The sequence below is a fragment of the Protopterus annectens genome, chromosome 11.part0 (genome assembly GCF_019279795.1).
Source record: "Protopterus annectens isolate FY-2018-M chromosome 11.part0, PAN1.0, whole genome shotgun sequence".
NCBI classification, from domain to species: domain Eukaryota; kingdom Metazoa; phylum Chordata; order Ceratodontiformes; family Protopteridae; genus Protopterus; species Protopterus annectens.
Genome location: NC_056745.1, coordinates 1,345,279,646 through 1,345,300,022, shown reverse-complemented (window position 1 = coordinate 1,345,300,022; position 20,377 = coordinate 1,345,279,646). Strand labels below are relative to the sequence as shown.

General features: G+C 39.8%; 1 protein-coding gene across 1 annotated transcript in view; it reads right to left on the bottom strand.

Annotated features, from left to right (window-relative positions):
- LOC122815072 overlaps nucleotides 1-3,876 on the bottom strand; it is a 630,978-nt gene extending 627,102 nt beyond the window's left edge. The window contains exon 1 of the mRNA XM_044087316.1: nucleotides 3,444-3,876. Coding sequence (XP_043943251.1) covers nucleotides 3,444-3,534 — 91 coding nt within the window. The 5' untranslated portion in view covers nucleotides 3,535-3,876. The remainder of the gene's footprint in view (nucleotides 1-3,443) is intronic.
- Nucleotides 3,877-20,377: the final 16,501 nt, after the last annotated feature.

Sequence of the window (20,377 nt, the reverse complement as noted above, 5' to 3'; positions counted from 1 at the left end):
TACTGAGGACTGAAATCACATAATAATGACAGACGATTGGTTCATAGGTTGGTACAAAGCTATTGGCCCTAGGGCCTATACAAGCCTAGCCATAACAATTCCCTGGCTATTTCTTCCCACAATATTTACTTCCCTGGACCCCTGTCTAGCAGGAGGACTGATGTGATCCCCAGGGTGAATTTTCTATCTCCCATCCAATCATTAAGGTTCCTTTTAAAGAGGGCCAAAGAGGCGCTCTGCTTGACATGTATGGGCAGTCCATTTCTGAGTCCAGGGAGTCTCTGGGTCATTAACCTATCCCTCCAGCATATTTTGATCATTGTGATGACAAGGTTTAAGATCCCTGGAGTGTGTGGCTCTGAGGGATTGGGATTTAAGTGTAGCATGTCCAACAGCTCTGGGTTTGACATGGCCTTCTATATTAAGCAGAGATTGCCTCTGAGTAGACGATATGCGACAGTTTTTGTCAGACTAAACTTCCATACACTTTAATTAAAAGATGAGCTAGTGTATTTGAAGTTTTTTAATTTACTGTTGCAGTCGTTCTGAAACACGTAACATGGACTTTGCCTATAAAAGAAAATACTCCGAACCTGCAATTACTGCCACATCCAATAAATTATTTTTCTTAAAATATTTTGTAATACTGTGGAGCTTTTCTCCCCGGACCAAGAGTGAAAATGAGCTCTTACCCAGTTGGATTTTCCTGCCGGTAGTCAAATGTCAACAAATAAATACATCAATTTTTCTTAATTTCCAGTAAACTATCACAGTATTCGGAGTTAAAGACCACGTGTCCCTTAACTGTCAAACAGACCCCTTTGTGGATTCGAACTCACACTGCATACCATTCTCAAGTCTCCTTACAGTATGCGTAAAGTGGTACCACCAATTATGCAGCACCAGAAATGTATCACCTTAAAACAGCAAGACAAGCAATGCAAACTCATTCAAGTTTATAAACTAAAAAACTGTGAAAAATCAGTGTCATGGGCGCTAGCTCGAGCATCCTCGTCTATTCCCATAACCTTAAAACAGAGTTGAGAAAATGTAAAAACTGCTGTTAACAAGTATGGAATTAATTAAAGTGATATCAGTAAATCTAAAGAATAATTTTTATGCATGCTTTGTTTGTGTGAGAGACATACCTCTCAGTTGCTCGGATTTTCGCCTCATATTTATGGTCTGTTCCTTCTAAAATTTATTCTTTTTATGGCCTTTATGTGGAAGCAGCAACACAAGAATGGAACTTCTTGCACATGGGCAGAAAGGAATAACTGGACGTCTGTGCGACAATGCATGCACAGACGTGATGCGACAGGTGTGTGCAACCAGGCCAATCTTAAATAAGAACACCCTTCAAGACAAAAACATTTTTTTTCTGTAAATTAAAAAGTAAATGTGACACTTTTTTGGCAAGTGAAGTCAAAATCCAGGGGGATGCACCTGCCTGAGGACACCCTAAATGCTCCTCATAAAATCTGTGGTTTTCAGGCAAATCAGTGAAGACTGAATTCAGCAAATAATTTTATTTCTTTTAAATTTGTTTACGGGGAAAGTCATACTGGACACAGGTCCATTTTCAGTGGTGGACCAGGGAGAAAAGCTCCAAAAGATGCATTACATAAATTAAACACACAAAAGTATAAATTCAGAAACACTGAAGGTAACAGTAATAAATTCAGAACAACTGAATCAAAGTTTAAAACACATACAGATTTTTTAGGATAATAACATGCTTTGGTAGTAGGTGGTACATACATAATTATCAGGATAAAAACATGCATTGATACTAGATCCTTGATATATACCATATATATCTACAGTATATGGACTGATTTTAAATATCATTAGGCATTCTTTAGGTATGATCTGAATAACAGTCTTACCAGGGAACTGGAATGACATAACAGTACCCACACTTAAATGCATTTTTATGTCTTAACCTGGGGAGTAACAGGAGCATAGCCAGTTGTTAGAATAGTGTTTTTTCATGAGCCTTCTGAATTGTGTGGTAGAGGTATTAGAAGTTATATGGCTATGTGGAGTATTCCAGATTCTTGCAATAGTACAACCAGAGAGACTTACCAGCATCATTCTTATATTTGTTGACATTTATAAGGTTCTGGTTGGTAGACCTTAAGGGGTCTAGCAGTAGTCTTCTTCTTTCGGCTGCTCCAGTCAGGGGTCGCCACAGCAGATCAACTGTTTCCATTTCTTCCTATCCTCTGCATCTTGCTGTGTCACACCAACCACCTGTATGTCCTCTCTCACCACATCCATAAACCTTATCTTAGGCCTTCCTCTTTTCCTGTTACTTGGCAGCTTCATCCTTAGCATATTTTTCCATATATACTCTGCATCCCTCCTTAGCACATGTCCAAACCAACGTAATCTTGCCTCTCTGGCTTTGACTCCAAACCTTCCAACCTGGGCTGTCCCTCTGATATACTTATTCCTAATCCTGTCCATCTTCGTCACACCCAGTGCAAATCTTAACATCTTCAACTCTGCCATGTCAAGCTCTAACTCCTGCCTTTTTGTCAATGCCACTGTCTCCAACCCATATAACATAGCTGGTCTCACTAGCCTCTTGTAGACCTAGCAGTAGTATAGGGTTGAATTAGATCCTGGAGTGCAGGTGTTTTGTCAGGAAGGTAGTATAACTTGTGTACTATTGACAATTGACTGAGTAGCAGTAGTTGAAGGATTGACATTTGCATTTCAGACTTCATCCTTGAGAAACTGCATGGCAACGACACCAAATCTTTTATTCTAGCAACTTTGTAAGTTTCTAAAAGAAATATTTAAAAATTGTTCCTATTTGGGGGGGCCTTTGTCCTCCCATTATTTTGGGGCTTTTTCTGGATTTCTTGTGGTAAGAGGTTGTGAGGTATGCTATTTGAGTTTCAGACTTCATATCCTTCAGAAAAAGCATGTTAACATAAAACCCGTTATTCTAGCTAGTTCATAACTTTATAAGAGAATAGCTCTCAACCTTCCATCTCCAAAATGAGGAACACTAGCCCATATAATGTGGAACACAACACATACTAACAGCTTACTGACAGCTTCAACTAGGAAGGACATAGGATGATTTAAATACGCTCATTTTGCTTATAAAAAAGATCTTTTGATGAATTATTATGATTCATTTCTATTTACCATGAATATCAGTTAAAAATTTACTAATACTGAAGGTGTGACAGACCCTGGAACTTTGAGGAACATGAATGAACTTTTTAAGACCGCAAATGAGGTACGTTCCTCATAATGCGGTACGCTTGAGAAGTATGTGCGCGTGATATTTAAAATCTATCCATATTTTCAACGCCCCCCATTATTTTTGGCATTGCCCATATTTCTCGTCCTAAGAGGTTGAGATGTATGGACAGTGGACACGGGCAGGCACTAAAATGTGAAACTGCTCTTAAACGACGTACCGCAAATGCCGCAGACAACACTATTAGCTGTAGTAAAAATGGCGACTATCTCCAAGCAAAAAGAGACAATCGAATGTGTCTTATTGGCCATCCACACCACGCTAGATGCTGTAGCTATAACGAAAGCTAATTCAGTCACTCACAAGCCATGTAGAGCACAGGAAACAGTTTGAAATTAAACACCAACTTTGCAGACGTGTATTACAACATCTTGAACGCTTCTTGCACAAAATTGAACGGACAGAATATGCGTATTTCTTAAGGATGCTTCGACAATTTTCAAGATACCAGAGTAAATAATGGAGTCAAATTTCAATGACAGGTGCACTACTCCTGCGGCAATTATACTTCTACTGATGATGCGTTTTGGCGGACACAAGCCTTTTTAGACAAGACTCTATCCTTTTCGTTGAAAAGCTTTTTTTTTCCTCTATCTCCACAATACGCAGTAAAACCCTCCCCCTCATTACCTCCCGCCTTATATTCAACGCTTGTCTTGCCGCATTAATAAACATGACACACGTGCTAATTAAAACCATTTAAAGTAGTAATGCAAGAAGGCAAAGCATTGCGGGGTCAAACTCAGCTAATTACAATGAGGTAAAGAGTCTACGGTAGAGTTATATGCAGTAAAACCATCTGGGTTAAAGAAATAGCAAGAAGGCTAAGTGTAAACTGGCAAAACCACAGCCAGAAAGACTGACTTCCAGGCTGTAGGCAGAGAAAAAGCATCATGAACCCAAAAACCATGACAGATAAGCCTAGTCAAGGCAACAGAAGCAAGCCCTGAATACAGTCTATACAATATAGGATCACAGGAAGTTACTAGGCTAATGGCCCAAGCAGGAATGGCCTTAGGTAAACTGGTGCCCTAGGCAAAAGAGCTCCATGGTGCCCCCCACCACACCACCCGGTGCCCCCATCCTGGTCTACATACATCAAATAAATACTGGAAAAGTGCCCCTTCTAGACTGGGCGCCCTAGGCGGCCGCCTAGTTGGCCTATGCCTAAGGCCGGCTATGGGCCCAAGGACCCTTACATGCCTAGCCAAATTTTACCCTTGTTACCATAATCAACACCTATTACCCCATCCAAGAGGGGCACAGATGGAAACCCCAGAGGTGAATTTACGGCTACCCATCCAATCGTCCAGATTATGTCTGAAAAGGGCCAATGAGATGTTCTATTCGATGTGAAGTGGGAGTCTATTCCAAATGTGTGGTAACCTCTGGGAGAAAATCTGTCCCTCCAGCAGTTTCTATTGATGCCACATACCAGGTTTGGGTCTTTAGAGCGAGTAACCTGTGTGCCATTTGACTTGTGGATGTGCATTTCTAATAAAGTGGGGTCAGAGATCACCTCTGAGTAGTCTGTATGAAACAGAATAAAGTGACAGTGATTTCAGCCGATCCACATAGGATAGCTGCTGAAGACATTAAATTTTCTTTGTGAGGAACCCTGGTGGTATCTCTAATTGCTGCAGGTTCATTGAAAGGTACACGCCAAAAGGAGCATTGTACTCAATTATTGGCCTAATGACTGAAGAGTACGGGGAGTTGATAACTTCATTTTTTTCTTGAGGCAATGCCCTTGTGAGGTGAACCATATAGAATGCCCTTCTTACCACTCTGGAGATATGGTGATCAAAGGCAAGGTTGCTGCCAACTTGAGTGCACAAATCTCTCACCACTGAGTGCATACTTAGAGTATTGCCATTGATGTGGTAATTTGCAGGAACATCGCTCTTGCCAAAAGGGATGATAATACATTTTTTGCATTGTCTTTGAGGCCATGACTTTGGCACCGATCATTTGTTTGTGTAAGACCTTCTTGAAGTATGTTGACATCGTTTGGGAATTCTGTGACTGCACCCAGTTTTTACAGTCATCAGCCACAGTCCCTTGATTTTAGCTTGTACTTCGGAGAAGTAGATTCTAAACAGTAGAGGTCCCAGGACTGATCCCTATGGAACACCACTGGTAATGGATCTGCTGTTGGAGATGGAGTCCCCTGTTTTCATTGTATGGGCTCCATCAGAGAGACAGTTTGCAACCCACCTTACGATATAAGGGTTGATGTCTAGCTGGGAGAGTTTGTCAATGATGCCTGAGTGAGGGATAGTGTCAAATACCTTGGCCAGGCCTAGATAGGCTGCATGCACATGTTTCCCCTCGTCCAGGTCCAATGTGACTGTCTCAAAGAAGTCCACCAGGTTTAACAAGCATGATCTCCCCTTGATAAATCCAAACTGGGTAGGCTCTAGTGTTTAGAGATTACCTATATCTTTGTTGATGAGGTTTATGATGATTCTCTCCATGGCCCTGCAGATAAGGCTAGTCAGGCTAATGGGGCTGTAGTTCCTGAGGTAAGTAGAAGCACCACCTTTGTGCAGGGAAATAACGGTGCTGTTTTCCATTCAGATGGGTTGAAGCCGGGCTTAGACTGTGATTCAAAAGAGTAGCCAATGGTGATGCTAATTCTTGTTTAAGTCCATATAGGACGCAGCCTGGGAAGTTATCAGGTCCCATTGATGCTTTGTTTTTGGCCTTAAAGAGGGCGTTTACAACCTGCTCTTTAGAGATACAAGGTAGGGGATAGGTGGTAGGGATGTCATGAAGTACATGTGGTGGGGATAGCAGAGTGAAGTTTTCATCGAACCTGTTGGCTAGCAGGTTAGCTATGTCCAACAGCTCAGTGTATGTATTATCATTAACTAATAGTTTGGTGCAAATATGAGCCTGCCCTTTTAGGTTATGGTTGTAACTAAAGAACACCTTATGGTTGTCCTTGGTTGAGGAAGCTACTTCAATTCATAGTTTGCCTTGGAGGACTTCACAAGAAGTCTTCCTATGTAATTGGCAGACAAGATCATTTTCTAGACCCCAAGGCTGAATGTCAAGTGATGCAGACAGACTGATCCCTGCCCAAGAGCTGAAGGGAATTGCAGTTCCCTTCTCCCCACTGGCACTGGGGAAGAAATTCAGAGTCTGACTCAAAGCTTACTGCTTCTGTGGGCACAGGCCTCAGAAGAAGTGGTGATCTTGGGTACCCTCATGTTTCCCCATTGACCAGTTACATAGGAATCTGGGAAAAAATAACCAGTTCATGAAATGGACCACCTTCTCAAAAGAAATATGAAGAGGAGGAGTCTGACCTCCACAGGTGTTAGAGAATCAGGACAAACACAGCAGGTACAGACATGAGGATGGAAAACTACCCTCAACTGAATTCCCGAGTGAGAGGTTTAAAGGAGTACATGGGAAACAGTACTCCTGATGAACAAGGTTTTCTATGAAGAATGAAGCAGCCCTCTCCAGGGAGCTGACACCTCACTGACTGTTACATCCGATCTGGTACTCCTTACAGAAATAAGTACAAGACTTGTCTATGTCTCACCTAGAACTGAGGCAATGCACAACAACAGGTGAACAGTCTGCATATCTGCAGAAGCTGATTTTAGCACAAGATGCTGCTAATCCCATTCGGCAACTACTCCCACTTAAATGCAAGAAAAAATCAGACCAACCTCTTATGCTGCTGTTGGACACCAGCAGCAGACTAATAGAGTCCAGAAAATAAGAGACCTGGGCAAGTGGCAATATAAGCAGTCACTTTCATACAAGAGTAGATAACACTGACCAGGTCCTGAAGTGGTTCTCCACTCCATTAAGAATAAGAGCAAATGACCTTCACCCTCTTGTCCTACAGAGGCCAAGTAGAAATACAAATGCCTTAGAAGATTAGAAGTAGGGTAGATAGAAGCATGGAACCCCACAAAGGAAAACCACAACTCCTAAGCTTGATAAAGCCTCAATGGCTGATTGAGAAGAGGATCATGAACCATCCTGCAAAACAGGCAACATTAGTCTCCTGAGGCTCCCACCATGGAAACTCCTACAGTGGCTGTCTTAGAGCTGCCCCTTCTGCATGTTGGTATAGAAGGGCAGTCCAGGAAAGCTAAATACAAAATCCCACAGTAAGAACTGCGGTCACCACTCACTCAAGAAACAAGAAGCTTCTTAAATTAGAAGACTCTCTACCAGGAGAAGAGACCTCCCCACCAATAGATCTAAAATGGACCCCAAAAAGAACTTGTATGTAGATGGTTGACATCCTGACTCAGAGAGGCCTGGAGCAAATTCAGGGCTCATTCAGAAAGGGAGGCATATATCAGTCCCCCTGGAACCAGACACCATCCATTAGAATGTGTGAGCATCAAAGAGGGAAGGCTGTGTACAGGCTTAGTGAAACCTCACCAAAATAAGGCCCTAATCATATGCCTAATACAAATGAGGACAGGGCAAAATGACACTGCCTTAATGTCTCTACCCACCTCTCTAGCAAGAAACTAAGGAAGGGTAGCAACAGGCAGCCAAGATCTACCAGGCTCACAGAACCCATAACACCTTCTACACATGGACAAACATACCCTCAGGAAGGGAGGCTAGACTAGTTTAGAAAGTGGATCTTCCATCTAAACAGAGAGATCTTCATGGTGGTAAAACCCAAAAAGTCTTTGCTACTGAAGAAGGTGTCACTAAATGGCTGCCACTTTATAACTCAGCGTCCTGATGATCAACCACCCACCCCTAGGAATACTACACTGGGCAGCCTGGCACCAACCCCCTGCAGTGGGCACTGCTTGGACCACTCTGGAGTTGAGGATTGGCCAGGCTTACCCCCCCCCCCAGAGAGAGTGAAGGGGTGGTCATTGAGAAGGCCAGGAAAGAACAGGCTCCCAATGGATTGCTTTGCAACCACCACTCTGTTTAAAAGAGGGGGAGTAACAAGGTCCTAGGTCAAGAAAGGTAATAACAGTACTCTTCTCCAGTACTAGCAGGGTGCCTACTTCACTCAGTACACAACAGTATGTGACTGCTCCTAGGCTCCCCCAAAAACCCCACAGAGAAGCACAGTACTTCAGAATGAAATGGGATCCCAGAGGAAGAACCACATCCTCACAGTCAAGCACTGATCAAAGACTCATCTAAAATCTTTAGACAACCATCCTAAACTTAGGAACCATGTTCTGGGAGGATGAGATCCAGAGTTTATAATAAACTGGGGGACCTGAAACTACCACACATGTACGGCCTCTTCTTTTGCTTAGAAGAGCAAGAAGCCAGAGTAGATGCTCTCCACATGGCAGGGAGTTTCTTATCAACAAAGAAGGCATTAAACATACACAGAAGCCCCTGCCTGAACAACACCACCCCATAATGCCAACAGCTAAAGGCTGTTCAAGTATATCAAGGTAACCTGTGCAGGTACATTTCAGTACTTGCAACTTTAGCTTAGGCATCCCCTTCAGATAATAAACACCTATCTCCACTACTGCTGTTAGCACAGCTGCCTTTGTAGTGTTGAAGTGTCTGGTGACTGGATGGTTACTTGTGTAATTTTAATGATTATACTCTATAAAAGAGTTACTTCTTTTGCCATTAGAACATATTGTCTGCTGGCTCACAATAATGGTGCAGAGAGAGAAGAAGCTATTACTATGACCAGATAACCAGTCTTCAATTAGTGCCATGGGCACTGGAAGGGATGGTAGTGGAGAGTGGAAATGAGTGTCTGCTGCCAGCTTGCTCATCCTGGGGAGAGGATCGCAGCTCTGGCTCATCATTTCAGTGGCATATAGCAGGAACAGCTGGTGTTACACCCATGGAGTCTGTACCTGCATTTCATATGCTGCCAAGTTGTGCTGTGTTCACTACATCACAGGCAGTAATATGAGTGTGAAAGCAAACATACCTGCCTGGTTTCACAACACTGAGGTGCTCAAGGAAGTAACCATGGAGAAGGAGTTCCAGGGGTGGGCTAGTTGGTCTTCTCCTTCCAACTCAGCTCTCACCAGTATGGAATGAGGGGGCTAACTGGACTTCCTGGTTAGGAATGAATGTGCTACAGGGCTCTCAGCAAGACCAGGAATGCCCAGCTCTTGCTCAATGGAATTAATGGCTATACTGGGTACAGGTAGAAGAGTCATCAGGCAGGTTCTTCTGGAGATGATGAACAGGAAGAAAAAGCATATTTTCTGTTACTTTCTTTCTAGGCTTATATTCAGAAGGATCTACACACAGTTTGATTTTGCCATATGACAAGATCAAATAAATAGATAAATACAATTTCAAATGGATTTTACAAATAATAACAACATATAGGCCAAACGGAACAGCACAGTATGGAAATCCATAGGCACTAAGGTACTGTGTCAACCAAACCAAACACATAAAAAAATGCTGTTATTTTAAGAAAGGAAAAAAAAGTTTACCTGTCAGCAACCAGTTAATAAACAAATATACACCTGCATTGCTTTATTCAGTAAAGTTTATCAGATAAAGTTTAGTCTAATTTGGAATTGTCTATAGCTACTGCTGCATTCTTCTTCAAAATGTTTCATCACAAGATATATAATAAGATGCTACTTGGATTTCTGTGCATACATTTACTAAGTCTTACAACTTGGATATAAATTGAACAACAGGATGGCCTTTGTTCCAGTTGTTTTGCATACCATTTCTCATTAAAGGTTTAACTTCTTTTTACTGAGAAAGCGTATTGCCTGTTAGTCTACCCAAACTTGAGATAGGGCTATAGACATCTGATAAGAAATAATGTAAGTATCTGATATCTGATGTGGTAAAAGCTCCTTTCCAAAACAAAGGGAGGAACAATATTTCATACATTTTTATATACATAGCATACTTCCCATCAGTAGTGTTTGCAGTAAGTGTTTTCATATTAGTGAAAAGTGTAACACTTGCCATGCTCAGCCTGAGGCTCACTGCTAATCCTTAATTCAGTAGTTATGTAGTGCACAGCAAAATACAACTGAAGGTGGCTTAAGCTGGAAAGCAGTGTATGACCAAACTGCACCCCCAAGAAGGGTACATGATAAATGCATGTAAAGTCTACTGATGATTCTGCAGTTCCCCAACTATCAGACTGGTCTGACATTATTTGTAGCAAGAATATTCATATAAAGATGGAGCCATAGCTGTCGCCTTCCATGTTAAACATTCCTTAACACCTCATACAACTATGCCTTAACTGTAGCAAGTGGTTTATGCATCCTAAGATACACTACAAATAGGAGGGCTGGCCACTTGATCCACAATGCTGACAATGTTTGTGGGATCCAGCTATGAGCTCCAGGGGAATACATTCTTAGCCTGAGGTTGTCTGGGACAACTTTTCAAGGACAACTCCAGTCTGAGAGGCAGTATCTGCTGAATGGTGTAGCTTCCAAAGTTGATGGCCAGCATAAAGCAGCACAGACTAAGTGATAGGTATTATAGTAGAGTAGACAAATATGTTCTCATTATAATGACACTTGAAACACAGCTATGAAGCCTTATCTAAAATCAGAATAAAGCAGCACAGACTAAGTGATAGGTATTGCAGTAGAGTAGACAAATATGTTCTCATTATAATGACACTTGAAACACAGCTATGAAGCCTTATCTAAAATCAGAATAAAGTAGTATCAATAAAGTATGGAAGACTTTCAAATTTGACCATCTTACATTGACTAAGTGTTTTATTTTTGATGCATTTTGAGCAAATGAACCTCTTATTTGTTCTGACCTATTTGTCAACCTTTCTAATGTGTAAACTATAGCTAAGTATTAGACTGACAGACTTCACTTACCTACCATGGTAACCCTTCTTCATTCAGAGACAGCCCAACATGGTAACCCTTCTGCATTCAGAGACAACCCTATGATGGAGTTTATGCATGAAGACATGCAGCACCACTGTGGACTGTCTGTGCAAATTAGCCATGTGCTCTCCCAGAACTGTCTGTGGTAAGGCATTTATGCAGCCAAGTGGTTGAGAATCTCAACTATGTAACTTAGCCTGACCTCTCCTGTCCCCTAGCAGTAATGAAAATAGCCAAAATTATATGTTTATCCATTATGGTAAAGGTAAGTGCAGGGGAGTTTAGTGATCAGGTAATCTTACGGTGTGTGTGAGGGGGTTGCATGTGTATGTGTGCGTCTGATTGAGAGGTAGCAAAATGGGGGTTACTGAGAGTGCATCTTAGTTGTGTGTGTGTGTGTGTGTGTGTGTGTGTGTGTGTGTGTGTGTGTGTGTGTGTGTGTACACACACACACACACACACACACATATATATATATATATATATATATATATTTTTTTTTTATATATATATAAAGTTCCTGCTATTTGGAAATAATTCTACACCCTACCCATTCATAAAGTTGGCAACTGTACTGAACTCTCCAACTTTAGGCCCATTGCCATACTATCTCCTCTGTCTAAGATCTTGGAAAAATGTGTACACAAACAAATCTTACAACACCTAATACAAGCAAACTTAATCACCCCCACCCAACATGGCTTTTGTCCAGGCCATAGCACCTCTACTGCTCTCATTTCCTTTATTCATACTATCTCAGAAGCCATAGACCAGAACAACCTAGTCTCTTGCCTCTTTCTTGACCTCTTAAAGCTTTTGACACTGTCTCCCACCCCCTCCTCTTAAATAAACATTCTGCTCTAAACCTATCAACCTCTGCTATCTCCTGGTTCTCCAGATACCTCAGCAATCGATTCCAGTCTGTTAAATGGCTTTTTGCTATCTCCCCTGAACTTCTAATAAATATGGAAGTTCCACAAGTTTCTGTACTGGGCCCACTACTATTTAATATTTTCACCAATCCGTTATCTACCTCCACACCACTATCATCACTGGTACAATATGCTGATGACTCTAGAGTCATCACCATAGCGGATACCCTCTGTGATCTACATTCTACAACCAACACTCATTTTCATCTACTGAAACTGACTCAACCAGAACCACCTAATCCTAAACCCTAAGAAGACTAAACTTTTGCTACATTCTACAACCAACACTCATTTTCATCTACTGAAACTGACTCAACCAGAACCCCCTAATCCTAAATGCTAAGAAGATTAAACTTTTGCTCTTCATCCCAAAAACTATGTATCACCTTAAACCCTCTTTCACTATCTCTTCCCTTAACAATACTCCTATCATAGTTGACTCTCATAACAAACTACTAGGGGTCATTATCGATGATCAGGTGAAATTTGACTTACATGTTCTCAGTAACATTAAGAAAACCCACCAAAACTTGGTCTCCTTTACAGGAATAAAAACTTCCTTTCTAGCAAAGCCAGAACTGCCCTATCCCATGCCTACTTACTCCCAACACTTCTCTACGGCTCTCAAATTCTCACTAACATTCAAACCACACTTCCCTCTAAACTAGAGTCCACCTTCAACAAAGTGGCCAAATTTGCTGCAGAACAGCCTTATTTTTCCCATCACTACTTAGCTCTCAGAAAATGAAACTGTTTAGAGCTTCCCTACCAACTTCTTTCACAGCTTCAGATAATTCATTCTATTTTGCACAAACCCTCTTTTTGCCCAGTATTATCGCAATCATCTCCCCCTACTCCCCACCTAGAACTCTTTGGAGCTCAGAACAACATTTCCTCTCTATATACAAGCCTAAAATCAAAATTGGCAAGAACCTTTATAGTTACTCTCCAGCTAAAAACTGGAATAAACTTCCCTTCGATATTCGTAATATTAAGCCTAAGCACAGGTTTAGAAATATTGTAAAAAACCACCTTAGCAATATTTGGCTATGTCAATATAATCTTCCCCCTGATTGACTTTTACTCTCTCCCTCCTTGCCTAACGCCTTTCTCTCTCACTTTTACTACCCCTCTCTCCTCCTCTTGACTATTTTTCTCTCCTTTCCCTTTTCAGAAGCTGCTTAGCTACTTATCTGAACACACAATGATGAACAAAAAATTTTTTTTTGCACTAACAATGATTAACATAAATTTTACACTGTATTCTACCAGTAGTTACTATTAATCATTTTGTATCTGTTTATTACTGTAAACTCTATTACACATTTTGTGTATATGTATTCTGTGTATATGCTCAAATAGCTTTGTAGAAATGTTTGTGCAGCTTTTCTTCCCGGGTCTCCAGATGGGTGAGTGTATTTGTGAGTGTGATCAGATGAGGAGGGAGATGTGTGTGTGTGTGTGTGTGTGTGTGTGTGTGTGTGTGTGTGTGTGTGTGTGTGTGTGTGGTGTGGGTATGGGTGTGGGTGGTGGCCATTATACCTGTACACACCCCTAAACTAATGAACAAACCCTGCAACATTGGGTTGTGGGAACCACTAGCCACCAGGCATAAGGTCCCGTTTATTGAAACTGGTATAAAACAAACAAATATATAGAAATACTAAGCACTTTCACCCATAACCATTCTGGGCATCTTCAGATTATTGTTGTGTCTTTCGGCTTATCCCAGTTAGGGGTCGCCACAGCGGAACTCCGGTCTGCTAATTTTTGGTAGCGGATTTTTATGTGCCGAGTTACCAGCCCTGATGCACAACCTTCAACGAAGGCACGCCCATTCACGCATACCTCCACACAGAAGACGCTCTAGCTGAGAATCGAACAGGAGAACGTCTTACTGTGAGTCGACAATGCTATCGCAGCACTAGTGTTGTTGGGAATTCTGTCAATCACAAAAAATATAAATCTTTTGATATGGTTACATTTCTGGCTGTGAAGATATGGTGAACTCACTGTTTTGTTATTTTTAATATCCATTAATTGTTTCAAATTCATACCCCTACTGTATGTTATCTCTGGGTAACAACCAATAATATCCTTTGAGTTCAGCTATGTTCCTAAAAATACTAAGCCATGTGTCATGTACTATATTTATCATTTTTGATGCTGTTTCATTAAAAGGGAGTATTAAAGCATCATTTTTCTTTCTCTTTTCACTCTTTGGTATTTCAGTGTCCATTCCATATATGAGTATGGGCTTATATATAGTGTTTCTTTTTGCTATCACCTCGTTCCTAATATTACTCAATATATCAAGGGGATATCCTCTATCACAAAACATATTTATTAGTTTCCCCATTTCCTCCTGAAATACTCTGTTGTCACTCACTAATCTAGATAATCTAACCATCTGCCCTTTCACTAAGTTCTTTTTTTGGAAATGGGGGTGGCAGCTCTCATAGTGTAGGAATGAGTTCAAGTAAGTCTTCTTATGAAATATATTGGACTCAAGTCTGTCCTCTTCCTTATAAAATAGTATGTCGAGGTACTCACACCTTGTGTCGTGAATCCTGCTTGTAAATTTTAAAAAGGTGGTAGTTGCGCCCAAAAACTCAACAAATTCCTGAATTTCTTCCCTATTACCCTTCCAAAAAATGAGAATGTCATCCAAATAGTGTAAATAACAGAAGTAAAAATATTCCCAATATGCTAAAACTAAATTGGCGTATATGGGTGCACATCTGGCACCCATAGCTACTCCTGTACTCTGTTTGTAGTGTTCACCTTCAAATAAAATATAATTATTAAATAATACCATTTCAGTAAGTTCCACAATCAGTTTATACTTTACTATGTGCATATTCCCAAATTTAGATAAACAGGCTTCAAACATTTCTAATCCCAAAGCATGTGGTATGACCGAAAACAAGTTAATTACATATATTGTGACAATGATTGCATTAATATGAATGTCGGTTTTGTGTTGCCTAACAACATCAAGGCAGTGCCAAGAATCTTTTAAAATGTGAGGTAGCTGGTTCAAAATATTTTTACAATGAAAATCCACATATGAGGCCATAGCTTCTGTTTTGGAACCTTTTGCTGAAACTATAGGTCTAAAAGGTGGATTATTAACATCTTTGTGGATTTTCGGAATGCCGAAGATGTATGGTGTGGTAGGTAACTCAACCATGAGATAATCATATTCATCTTTGTTCAGTGAACCATCCATCAATAATTCATGCAACTGCCAATCCAATTTACTGTAGACCCTATAGACCTCAAACCTGGAAACCTTCTCATATGTGTCATTGTCACTTAACATAAAGGTAATTTTGCTCGAATAGTCCATGTTGGACATAACCACAACCCCGCCACCTTTGTCAGGTTTCATTACCCTGTATTTGTCTGTGGAAATTAATTCCTTCAAACAGAATCTTTCACCCATGGTCAGGTTATCCTGCAATACTGTTTCTCTCCTAACACATCTGCGTATTTGAGTTTCGCATAGCACTTCAAATAAGTGTACCATGGGGTTTTGTGGAGGTATAAAGGTACTGGTTCTTTTCAATACTAATAAACCTTCCCCTGTATTGGGACTAACATTATTGGCAAAAAACATTTTCAAATTAAGCAGTCTAACATACAATCTGAAATTAATTAAAATTTTCCCTATATCATACTTGAAATTAGGGATAAAGGTAAAACCTTTTTTAAACAATGTAACATGGTTCGGTGATAACTCATTTTCAGTATAGTTGTATATTGAGAAACCTCCGAATTGTATTATAGTACAACTGTGTGCAGGCATACAAAATTCATCACTGTTTAACATGGTATCAAAATTCAAAGTCTCATTAATAATACTGATGTCCAAAAGTGTATTAAAGGAACCATTGTTTATCATATCATAGTAAAGATGTTCCCCAGTGGAATTCAACTCCAATGGCCTTGACACATCTACTAGAGTTCCTACATGTAAGTCACCGCTAATGTCATTGAGATGCCCATCAAGCTCATGATAAGATTCTATCTGTTGTGTCGAGCTGATATGTGTGTGGTTGTATGGTTTATTTGGTGGAACCGACGTTCCCCCCGATCCCTCATAGTAGCCCTGCTGATATTGTTGACACTGGTATCGGTCCTGTATTCTGTCGGACCGCCTGAGGGATTGTTGTTCTAAAAAAACCTCTTCATCCTCTCTGTTAATAACCCTGTCATGGGTTATAGTAAGTTCCCTCATTGTAGCCTCTACTGAGGCTGTAATGTTGTGACCTGATCTTTGTCTCACTTCCAATTGCCTTCTAGTTTTATTGGCTCTAAAATGTGCATACCCTGTTTTCTCAGCGTATTCACTGCTATCCCTCAGGAGCTTATTGTTTTTAATTTCAAGCCCCTTGTTGACAAAGTTGTCAATATCTCTCAAAATGTTATCAAAACGGAACTTGTTAAATTCAAATAGTAGGTCGTTAGTAATGCTACTGTTCAAGGTTACAAGCTGTTCTTTTAATCCAACTAGTTTAACATTATTGTTACGTATAATCAGCCTCATAAGGTCCATACCTGTACGATCAAACAAAGTTGTCAAGTCATCGTAAAACTGGTTTCCTTCTTCAAATCCTATTGGAGGTTTGAAAATCCTTAATCCCTTAGGTACCTGTTGCAGCTCAATGGATCTCTCCAAAAATACGTTGTACATTTGTAGCAATTTGAAACGCTTCAAGGTTTTTTTGAACTCTATAAGCTGGTTGTTTAAGGAACCCATATTGGCGCTGTTTCCCCTAACCAACCTGTTGTTTAAAACGGGAGTAGCCAGCCACATATCAAAATTCCCTCACTTCCGGTTTGATGTACTTTCTGTATTACCATCTCTAGCGTTCATTGCGGTACTAGATGGTGGGTTAGCATTGTGTAAATTACCCTAGTTTAACCCTGCACCTGCTGTTGAACTATTGCTAGCCGACGGAGCTACCGGACTGCTACCAGGCGTAGAATGTATAGTGAATAATTCAGCCTGTGTCTCAGTCAATGTCATATTCTCTGCAACAGGTAGTTTATACCCTTTGTCCTGTATCGCTCGTACAAGGCGTTGTGTAACGTCCATATACTGGGCTAGTAGCTGCTCCATCCAGTGAAAATAAACGAGGTCCAAACCACAAAACTGTATCAGCCCAAACTCAAAGATGACTAACACTAAAGGACAGTTACTGGTAAAACAAGAAAGCAAACCAGTATCGTGTAAGGTCCCGTTTATTGAAACTGGTATAAAATAAACAAATAAATAGAAATACTAAGCGCTTTCACCCATAACCATTCTGGGCATCTTCAGAGTATAATTTAATTAAAACATTCATCCTTAAATATATTTAAGAACACAACGCCCTAGTGTTAAAACCAATGGACAACTTCAACCAATCATGTATGGTGATTACGAGTGCCAAACGTAAAATGAGATAAAGTAGCTGAATCCAAAAAACTCGTACAAACTTATGACAATAACCACAATGAAATGTGTTGAACATCATCAATGAACAATGTTTATTATCTGACAAATAGTATGTACGTATAAATTTAAATATACATTTCTATCCATACAATGTTTAAAAATTAAATACCAATACATTAAAAACATATGTGATAGACACTATTTGTGTGTTTAAAATATTGGAATTTAGTTGACTGCCTATACTGAAACCTAAAATGCTTTGTAGAAAACTTCAATTCCTAAAAAAGTAATATCCAATTAATTAAATACAGTATGATTTGTATTTCAATATACTAGAAATGGAAATATAATCGTTTATTCCAGGTGAATTGGAAGCATCCAGTCTCAGTTGCCACAAACATTCCTTTGCTTCCAATAATTTTTTTGTCATTTCCTCCTTTAGTGTTGTTGGGAATTCTGTTAATCACAAAAAATATAAATCTTTTGAAATGGTTACATTTCTGGCTGTGAAGATACAGTGAACTCACTGTTTTGTTATTTTTAATATCCCTTATGTGTTCTAAAATCCGTAACCCAAGTTTTCTGATGATCTTCCCAACATAAATAGTGGGGCAGCTTGTACATGTTGCAATGTAAACCACCATCTTGGTATCACAGTTGCAATAACCAGGGCATCTGATGGTTCTCCTGTAGTTCTGTACTTCTACATAGGGTCCGTCATTTATAAACTTACAAGTACTGCATAGTCCATATTTACTCATTTTGGACATTTTGTGTATATTATCATTAGCATCCATCTCCATTAATTGTTTCAAATTCATACCCCTACTGTATGTTATCTCCGGGTAACAACCAATAATATCCGTGAGTTCAACTTTGTTCCTAAAAATACTAAGCCATGTTTCATGTACTATATTTATCATTTTTGATGCTGTTTCATTAAAAGGGAGTATTAAAGCATCTTTTTTCTTTCTCTTTTCACTCTTTGGTATTTCAGTGTCCATTCCATATATGAGTATGGGCTTATATATAGTGTTTCTTTTTGCTATCACCTCGTTCCTAATATTACTCAATATATCAAGGGGATATCCTCTATCACAAAACATATTTATTAGTTTCCCCATTTCCTCCTGAAATACTCTGTTGTCACTCACTAATCTAGATAATCTAACCATCTGCCCTTTCACTAAGTTCTTTTTTTGGAAATGGGGGTGGCAGCTCTCATAGTGTAGGAATGAGTTCGAGTAAGTCTTCTTACGAAATATATTGGACTCAAGTCTGTCCTCTTCCTTATAAAATAGTATGTCGAGGTACTCACACCTTGTGTCGTGAATCCTGCTTGTAAATTTTAAAAAGGTGGTAGTTGTGCCCAAAAACTCAACAAATTCCTGAATTTCTTCCCTGTTACCCTTCCAAAAAATGAGAATGTCACCCAAATAGTGTAAATAAAGTGCTATTTTGGACAAAAAAACAGAAGTAAAAATAAACTGTGTTTCCTAATATGCTAAAACTAAATTGGCGTATATGGGTGCACATCTGGCACCCATAGCTACTCCTGTACTCTGTTTGTAGTATTCACCTTCAAATAAAATATAATTATTAAATAATACCATTTCAGTAAGTTCCACAATCAATTTACACTTTACTGTGTGCATATTCCCAAATTTAGATAAACAGGCTTCAAACAGTTCTAATCCCAAAGCATGTGGTATGACCGAAAACAAGTTAATTATATCTATTGTGATAATGATTGTATTGATATGAATGTTGGTTTTGTGTTGCCTAACAACATCAAGGCAGTGCCAAGAATCTTTTAAAATGTGAGGTAGCTGGTTCAAAATATTTTTACAATGAAAATCCACATATGAGGCCATAGCTTCCATTTTGGAACTTTTTGCTGAAACTATAGGTCTAAAAGGTGGATTGTTAACATCTTTGTGGATTTTTGGAATGCTGAAGATGGATGATGTGGTAGGTAACTCAACCATGAGATAATCATATTCATCTTTGTTCAGTGAACCATCCATCGATAATTCATGCAACTGCCAATCCAATTTAGTGTAGGCCCTATAGACCTCAAACCTGGAAACCTTCTCATATATATCATTGTCACTTAACAGAAAGGTAATTTTGCTCAAATAGTCCGTGTTGGACATAACCACAACCCCGGCACCTTTGTCAGGTTTCATTACCCTGTATTTGTCTGTGGAAATTAATTCCTTCAAACAGAATCTTTCACCCATGGTCAGGTTATCCTGCAATACTGTTTCTCTCCTAACACATCTGCATATTTGTGTTTCGCATAGAACTTCAAATAAGTGTACCATGGGGTTTTATGGTGGTATAAAGGTTTTGTAGGACCAGAAGCTACCAGGTGTAACTTTAAACACTTTGGTTGGGGGAACACTATCCACCAAGGATAGCCTTATATCATCATACCTTAATGTCACTTAAATATAATAAGGATTGACAGAGGAAGCACTAGACACAAGAGAAACCTCTTACATGTTGTGCGTTAATGGTACTTTAAAGGGAATCAGGAGAAGAAACACTAGACATCAGGAAGAAGTCTTTTACATTTTGTGCCTTAACATAATGAGGATTGGGAGAGGCCTGACACTAGACATCGGGGAGAACTCTTACATTTCTCACCTTAATTGCATTTCAACATTATCCATGGATCAAGAGAAGAAACATTAGCCACCAGGAAGAGCTCTGACATTTTGCTCTTGAATGGCAAACAGAACAGGGATGAGGGAACACTAGACACCAGGAATTACTCATTAGCTAAATGTCTTAATGACATGTAGGGTCAGGAGGGAGCACTAAACACCAAGGCGCAATTCTTGGAAATCATGCGTTAGTGACACTTAAACCCAACATGGGTCAG